The 8,646-nt window shown below is 42.4% G+C and overlaps 2 protein-coding genes across 2 annotated transcripts; both read right to left on the reverse strand.

The window, feature by feature from the left end:
- Positions 1-957: 957 nt before the first annotated feature.
- Positions 958-1,578, reverse strand: LOC146476814 (uncharacterized). Its single transcript, XM_085113876.1, has one exon. The coding sequence runs from the start codon at positions 1,576-1,578 to the stop codon at positions 958-960; it is 621 nt and encodes a 206-aa protein (XP_084970002.1).
- Positions 1,579-4,634: 3,056 nt separating this feature from the next.
- Positions 4,635-6,434, reverse strand: LOC146476815 (uncharacterized). The gene is made up of 3 exons (XM_085113877.1): positions 6,293-6,434; positions 5,702-6,059; positions 4,635-5,583 (listed from the first exon to the last, which is right to left on the reverse strand). Exons 1-3 carry the CDS (start codon positions 6,432-6,434, stop codon positions 4,635-4,637), a joined length of 1,449 nt encoding a protein of 482 aa, XP_084970003.1.
- Between the last annotated feature and the right edge of the window lie 2,212 nt (positions 6,435-8,646).

Consider the following 8,646-nt stretch of genomic DNA (forward strand, 5'->3'; position numbering starts at 1 on the left):
AAAGCCTAAGCTCCTTTGGTCACTGCGCACATTTTACTTTCCACATTTATGTAATTTAATGCTGTCTTTATGTTACTTTTGTTCTATATTGTAATTTCCTTTTGTTGTAAACCATTGAAATAGTGCATAATAATAAAAACCTTAAAGTGCACCTAAACCCAAATTTTTTTTCGCTTAAATAAATCTTTGCACCTGTTCAAAATGCATTGAGCCTTTTTGCGCCTTTTTTCAATCAAATCTTGACTTTTTATAGGCTGTAAAAGTTACGAAATCTAGCCATCATCTGTCCCATGACCGAGCTAGTTAGGGGCATGGGTCTACTGACCTTACTTGATGTCACAAACTGCTTTGCATGCATTTTCACGAAAACCTAATACAATGCAAATCAGTTTGTGACGTAAAGTAAGGAATAGACCCTTACTTATTCATAGAAGGGCGCGCGGAAACGACGATTACAAAGGCCAAAAGTCTAACATAATCCGTATCGGCTCTGTTTATTTTAAGTCATTAACTGAGATCAGGCGATCACCGAAAGGAAGAAAATCAACAAACACACATACAGCTTGAGGTAGTCCTACTGTTGAACCGCATACAAGACCGTCAAAGACTGTAAGGCTACTAATCTGCACGGGTTGCGTGAGAAATTACTGTCGCTTCGAGCGAACCTCAAACCAAGTCAAGACGTTCAGCGATGTCTCAGCTCCACATGGAGCTTTAACAGTCTCGTATGAAAAGACGTCATGACACGTGATGTGTCTAGTTGCGTAACGCAATGCCTAAACGGTTGAGAGGCTGTTACATGGCTCCCCCAGACATGGTAAAATGTATGAAATTACAGTAAACAAATATGAATAAAACTAAATGTTCTCAGAGTTCACTAAGTAAATGTCTCTATTTCTGAGAATTGTTCTGGCTCCCCGACGGGGTCGTACTCCGGTCATTAAGATCTACTCCAAATCAACCGTTACTTCTATCTTCATCTTGTCGGTAAATTAGGATCAACTTACGGATAGGTCTGTCAAACACCTTTCTGGTACCGGATCGAGTAACAAGCAGACGGACTTTACCAACCAGGCCATCATCGCTGGGCAAAACTTCGGTAACTTTCGCAAGTGGCCACTGGTTTCTGGGGCATGTTTCGTCACGGATCAGGACGACATTACCAACTTGACTGTTAGGGCTGGTTTCGTTCCATTTCTGGCGTTTTTGCTGCAACATGCAATATTCTCGTTGCCAGCGACCCAAAAACTGTTCCGTCAGGTACTGCACTCTGCGCCACCGTTTTTTCGTGTAAAGATCTGGCCGCGAGAAGTTTCCTGGAGGTGGTAACACTACTTTAGCTTTAAAGGTGAGCAGGTGGTTTGGTGTGATTGGTTCAGGCACATCTGGATCTGACAAATTGTCGATCGTAAGTGGGCGACTATTTATGATGTTTTCTGCTTTTGTGAACAGAGTTTGTAGAGCTTCATCATCTAATTGCTGGGCGTGGTCTTGCAAAAGACTTGAGAGAACTGCACGTACGGTGCGAATAAGTCGCTCCCATATGCCGCCCATATGGGATGCAGTTGGCACGTTCATTCTGAACTCGGTCAGATCGCAATCTTGTGTCAGGAGAAAGTTCTTAATTGCATCAGTATTGACTTCTTTCAAAGCAGCACTGAGCTCGTTTTTGCCTCCCACAAAGTTTGTTCATCTGTCGCATCTCAGTTCCCTAACTGTGCCTTGTCGATTGACGAAGCGTCTGAGAGCATTGGTAAATGAATCTGTTTCCATTGTGTTTAATGTTTCCAAATAAATGGCTCGAGATGATAGGCATGTAAAGATTATACCCCAACGCTTTAGTTCTTTTCGACCCTCTTTGATGTACCAAGGGCCGAAAACATCCATGCCTGTATACGTGAAAGGCGGGGCAGGAGTAAGCTGTTCTTCAGGAAGGTTAGCCATCTTTTGGACTTGAGTAGATCTGCGTAACTTGCGGGAAGTAACACATCTCTGAAGCAGATAGGAGATAGAAGAATGACCATTGATTATCCAGTAACCGGCTTGGCGAAGTGCATTGTGAGTCATTCCACGGCCCTGGTGGTGCTAGTCTCTGCTGTGGTAGTATCTGATAAGGAGCTCTGTGATATGACTCTTTTTAGGAACGATAATTGGATGGTTCACTTCAAAGGCTAAGGCAGCTTTCTTGAGTCGACCCCCCACTCTGAGTAACCCTTTTTGGTCAAGAAAGGGATCCAGTCTGAAAAGTGAGCTTGTCTGTTTCAACTTTTCGTTTCTGACGCGGGCGCTGTCGCGGTTCTGGAACATATGGTCACCCTCATTTAGCTTTTGGAGAACCAGGATCTCTTTCTCAAAGTAACGTAACTGCACTGACTTGAGAATAACTTCTTCTGCTAAGTCCTCTTCTTCCACCGTTGGCGGGCCAGCCATTGGTCGTTTATTGTACTGCTTGTTAGGTCGAATCTTTTCAATCATTCTCTGGATAGAGACAATGCTGCTTTTCAGGCGGTCAAGCGCTGAAGAATGGTTGAAGCGTTCTAGTTCTAGAGCTTTGGGGAAGAGTTTCTCTTCTTTCCACTTGGTAACTTCGTGGTTCACAATGAGAGCCGTTGCTTTGGATTTCTTTACCTCTGGGTCTTCAGGATTCAAATCAGGAGCAGGGTCATGGTTCACCACCGACACGATTCTTTCAGAGGAAGTCGGGACCTTTGAACCACAGTTCATTTTCCGAGAGATGTTTGGCAGTTATGCCTCTTGAGGCAATATCAGCGGGGTTGTCAGAGCTGGAGACGTAAAGCCATTGTGTCGAATCTGAGCTGTCACGGATTTGCTGCGCGCGGTTTGAGACATACGTATGGTAGCGTCTTGCTTCGTTGTGTATATAACCCAGGACGACTGAGGAGTCAGTATAAAACACCTTTACTAGATTGAAGTAGTTCAAATCTCTGCTAAGCATTGACGCCACATTGACTGAAATCACGGCTGCAGTGAGTTTACGACGTGGAATTGAAATAGACTTTAGCAGTGCTACTCTGGCTTTACCCATAAGGAGGCTGACATGTACTTGATTCGCATTGTTTACAAGACGCAAATAGGTTACTAGACCCAGGTTTACGTCACTGGCGTCGGAGAAGCTATGCAGTTCTGTTGTGACCGGTTCACCAAAATTGCAGGGTTTGACACATCTTGGGATCTTGATATTCTCTAGAAGGGGTAACTCTGATCTCCACTTTTCCCATCGTGAATGAATGTGGTCTGGTACAGGATCATCCCAATGGATGCCGTCACGGCACAGTTCCTGGAGTAACTGTTTCCCCACTAAAATTACAGGCGCCACAATGCCTAACGGATCGTATACTGAGCTTACAGTTGATAGAATCCCTCGGCAAGTGAGAGGTTTGTCTTTAAGCTGGATACAGAATCCAATCGTGTCGGACTATATGCACCAGTAGGTACCCACTGAGCGTAGGACAGGCAGAATATCATGCCGGAGATCCAGATCCTTAAGGTCTTTCGAGTGATCTTCAACAGGTAGAGCTTCCAACACTGTCTTACTATTACTTGCAAACTTGTGTAAGGGCACATTGACAGTTGCACACATGGCTTGAGTTTTCTTGATAACCTTGATGGCGTTTTCAGGTGTGTCAAAAGACTTTAGTCCATCGTCCACATAGAAATCATCTCGTAGGAAATTCGCTGCTTCCTGACCAAACTCTTGTCGCCCAGCTTCAGCTGTCATTCTTAGACCAAAGTTGGCAACGCCCGGCGAAGAGACAGCCCCAAATAGATGGACATTCATGCGATACTCAATGATTTGGCCATCCAGGTTGTTATCCTTGAACCACAGGAATCTCAGGTAGTCTCTGTGTTCAGGGTTAACGTAGAAACTATGGAACATCTTTTCTATGTCGCATGTCACTGCTATTACTTCTTTCCAAAATCGTGACAGGTCCTTGCAGGAGGAGTTTATTGAGAGACTGATTGTCGAAGACAGCACTGCAATCGAAGACTATCCGAATCTGGTCAGGTTTCTTCGGATGGTAGATGTCAAAATGCGGAAGAAACCAGACTTTGCCTGCTTCGGTCTTAAGTTCCTCTGATGGGACGGCACTGGCGTGATTTCTGTCGAAGAGGTTTTGCATAAATTCGGTGTAGTGGTTCCATAGTTCTCCATTTCTGAGGAACTTTCTCTTGATGCTTAGTAATCTCTTCAAACATTGTTCACCATTATTTGGCAGAGAAACAGTATCTGTTTTAAAAGGCAACGGCATCTCCCAGTTTCCCAAAGCATTTTTGTGTATGCCAGTGGTAAGGATTTCACTGAAGCGCTTGTCTTCTACGCTTTCACCTTTCTCAGTGCCTGGGATGTTTCGGGCATGATAGAGTTCACTATAATCCAACTGCATCATCTCTCTTATTTGCTGAGGCGAGGTAACGTCTTTAAGGTGCTGTGTTGTGGCGAAGGACACTATGAACTCTTCATTGAAACGGTTGCTTGTTGGCACAGTGAAAACATTCTGAGGGTATTCGCTTTGTACTGTGATGCGGTTTACTGAGGCACAGTTCAATGTTTCTTCTTCTTTGTCGACGCAAACTGGACCAATGATCGTCCAACCGAACTTGTATTCTTCAGCTCAAGGTTCATTATCGCTGCCATAAATAATGCGCAGTGGCTGGAATGCTGAAGGAATGTTACGGCCAATTAATAAGCCTATCTCCCCATCGGGACGGTAATGAATGTGACAGGCGATTTCTTCCAAATGCTTCCAAGATCTGGCTATTTCTGGTGTCGCAATGTCTCTTTGACTAGCTGGAATATTCTCTTGTGAATAAGCAAATGGAATCTTGATGGACTTGTGACGATTTTCGGTGTCTTGGATTCGTAGACCGTTGACTTTCTTGGTGCGGACACTGTTCAAGCCTATGATCGTATTGATTTCAAGGTTCACTTCTTGGCCTTCAACCTTAAGCTTCACGAGAAGGGGTTCAGTAATAAAGGCATCTGTTGACTGATCGTCCAGCACTGCATAGGTGGGTACCTTTGCTGAGGGATTGTCGTGGTGGAAGACTTTGATTAGGACTATTCGAGCACAGGATCGCGCTGGCCATCCTTGCCCGCAAACTTGACAACAGGCGGCGTTAGTTTGACTGGTGTCCTTTTTCTTATGTCTGGTCGGGTCATGCAGTATAGTGGCATGCATCTGCTTGCAAATCTTACATTCCAACTTGTCTCTTTTGCAGTCCTTCGAGACATGTTCGTTAGAGCTGACACATTTTAGGCAGATCCTGTTTTTCAACAAGAAATGTATGCGCTCCTCATAGCTCAGTTTCTGAAACTGTTGACAGTCATTCATAGCATGAGATTTCATCTTGTGATAGAAGCAATAAGTGTTAAGTTCCGCAGGGGTGCTAGGGTCTGGTTTCTGAGCTTCAGTTGCAAAAACATTCGATGTTTGGCTTAACTCGACTGGAGAAGTTACTTCACTACCAAGTTCTGTGCCACGGGTGCTGGTTAAAGCACTGCCGGCAGATCGTTTACGAGGTGTACGGTTGAGCGGTCTGGCTGTGTTGAGCTGCTCGCTCCTGAAGTGAGAGTGATCTGAGGAATGTTTGTCGGTTCAGCATGATAACGTACTTCCTGCACAAAGTCTTTAAAGGAGCTGAAAGCATCTTTGCCATTGCTTTTCTGAAGCTTTATCACCTTGTCTGACCACTTGTTCTTGAACCAAGCAGGAAGTTTTCAACGAGGCTTTGGATCTGTGACGGGTAATTGAGAACTCCTAGGCCGCTCATGTGCTGACTTGCAATATGAACTTGGTACAGAAAGTCACTAAATTCCTCTAAAGCAGCAGCGTCATATGGAGGAATCTTTGGCCAGTTGGCCAATCTTTTCTCAAAACTGGTACTAATAATCGCAGGATGACCAAAACGTTCCTTGAGAATTGTACGTGCTTGCTTGTATGCGCTGTCTGGGTCTTGAACAAGGTACTGCAGTTGTTCGATAACCCTTTTGGTTTTACCATCCAGATATTGGTATAATAAGTGAAGTTTCTGCTGGGCTGTGATAGGTATTGAATCGATTAAGCTGTCTACTCAGTCTTGCGTGTAATTCGCGATCTTTGGATAACACGGCGGTTTTCTTCAAGCCGCTTTGATACTCCCGGCCTTTAGCCGTGAGAGTCCTGGACCTAGCGTTTTCTTCCGTAATATCAGTAATTTTACTCGACGAAATTTCAATTATTTTTGGAGGCGGCGACGCATCTTCCAACAAATTCAAAGGCACATCACTAACCTCTGTTCCTGTTAAGGCGACATTTCCTTTCAATGTTGTATTTGCCGTCTCTAAGGTTGCTTGGTTTGATGAGGAATTCATCTGGTGTTAGGCCAATTCCAGTGTCACTTTGTTGATCTTGGTAATGTTTTTGTGAATCCATGTTTTTTATCCATGAGGAATTTCCAGTCTTTGACTGTGGCGACCGCTTTTCTTTCGAAGAAGGGCGCGCGGAAACGACGATTACAAAGGCCAAAAGTCTAACATAATCCGTATCGGCTCTGTTTATTTTAAGTCACTAACTGAGATCAGGCGATCACCGAAAGGCAGAAAATCAACAAACATACATACAGCTTGAGGTAGTCCTACTGTTGAATTGCATACAAGACCGTCAAAGACTGTAAGGCTACTAATCTGCACGGGTTGCGTGAGAAATTACTGTCGCTTCGAGCGAAGCTCAAACCAAGTCAAGACATTCAGCGATGTCTCAGCTCCACGTGGAGCTTTAACAGTCCCGTATGAAAAGACGTCATGACACGTGATGTGTCTAGTTGCGTAACGCAATGCCTAAACGGTTGAGAGGCCGTTACACATAGGATTTATATTTACTGATTTGTTTTGCATACCCCATCTTGTATGGGACACGTCATTTAACTTGGCACCTAACGGGCCAAGTAATTAATGTGGAGCCGCTGTTGTATGATTCTCGTGTGATTTCATATCCTAAATAATTTGATCAAAATGTAAATTGATACTGGACAAAACCTGATGTGGGACAATGATACAGACTACAGACTTGCATAGCCAACACGCTTGCACAATTTACTCATGTAAAATGTTTTGAAAACTACTATATTCAAACTCTGCATTTAATAATAATGTCATCATGTTTCTAGTCAAAACAATAGGTAGTTTATTCTCAATGTTTCTTACTTTGCATCCTACACCAAAATGGCATGGCTGTGAAAAAAGCAACATATATAATGTTTGCCCTTTACTAAATATGAAAATAACCATTCAGTTGTGAGGTCTCTAGAAAAAGGTTTATGTACTTAGGGAATGTATTGGGTTTGGCACAGTGGAAGTTCCATATTTAATTAAAGTGCGTTGCAAAGTCAAAATTCCAGAAGTATACTGTGGTGTAAAAAAAAAGGAAGAAGAAGAACAAAAAGCAGACTTTGGCTAACTGTAAAAAGAAGCTTATATTTATTAAATAAAAAATGAAAGGTAAATTGTGTAGTTCCAGAAAATATCCATACACCCTCTCTGGAAGGTTTTTTTTTGTTCTGCACCCAAACCACCCTCTGACCAGGAAATTCCGTTTTCAACCTTTTTACTTTTAACACTCCACCTCATCTTAAATTTTCTGTTGACCTTCCATGGGGTTGTTATGGTTATTTTTCTGGAACTACACTTTACCAATACTTTTAAGTTTACATTTATTTTCACATAAGTTTGAAGTTCCAGAAAATTGCCAGACTCTTCCCATGGAAGGTTTTATTGTTTTACATCACACATCCTCCCCACAAAATTTCAGTTCAATCAACTCCTACATCACCACAACAATTTCCGATTACCGTCCATTGGGTGGTTATGGATATTTTCTGGAACTGCACATGACCGGTACTATTAAGTTGACATTTATTTTCACATAAGTTCAGTGAAGTTCCAGAAAATATCCATATTCTCCCCATGGAAGGTTTTATTGTTTTGCATCACACATCCTCCCCACGACATTTCATTTTAGCTCACTCACCCTAAGAATTTCCGATCACCTTCCATGGGGTGGTTATGGATTTTTTCTGGAACTGGGCATTACTGGTACTTTGAAGTTGATATTTATTTTCACATTAATTAGTTCAATGAAGTTCCAGAAAATATCTATACTCTCCCCATGTAAGGTTTTATTGCTTTGCATTACACATCCTTCCCACAAAATGTCATTTTAGCTCCTACCTCACCCTAAGAAGTTCTGTTGACCATCCATGGGGTGCTTATGGATTTTTTCTGGAACTACACATTACCGATACTTTTAAGTTGACATTTATTTTCACATAAGTTTGAAGTTCCAGAAAATATCCATACTAATTCCAGGGAAAGTTTTATTGTTTTGCATCAGACATCCTCCCCACAATATTTCATTTTAGCTCCTACCTCACCTTAAGAATTTCTGTTGACCTTCCATGGGGTGGTCCTGGATATTTTCTGGAGCTGCACATTACTTTTAAGTTAACATTGTTATTTTTTTTTTTGTTTTTAAGATGTACTTTTACATCTATAATCAGTAATATCATAGTGATTTTACTGATTATAGATGTAAAAGAGTTCTTGCCATTTGCTTCCTTTTTTTCTTTTCTGTTGAAAGAAATGAAATG

Source organism: Pavona decussata, unplaced genomic scaffold, assembly GCF_977016875.1.
Source record: "Pavona decussata unplaced genomic scaffold, jaPavDecu1.1 SCAFFOLD_72, whole genome shotgun sequence".
In the NCBI taxonomy this organism is placed as follows: Eukaryota; Metazoa; Cnidaria; class Anthozoa; order Scleractinia; family Agariciidae; genus Pavona; species Pavona decussata.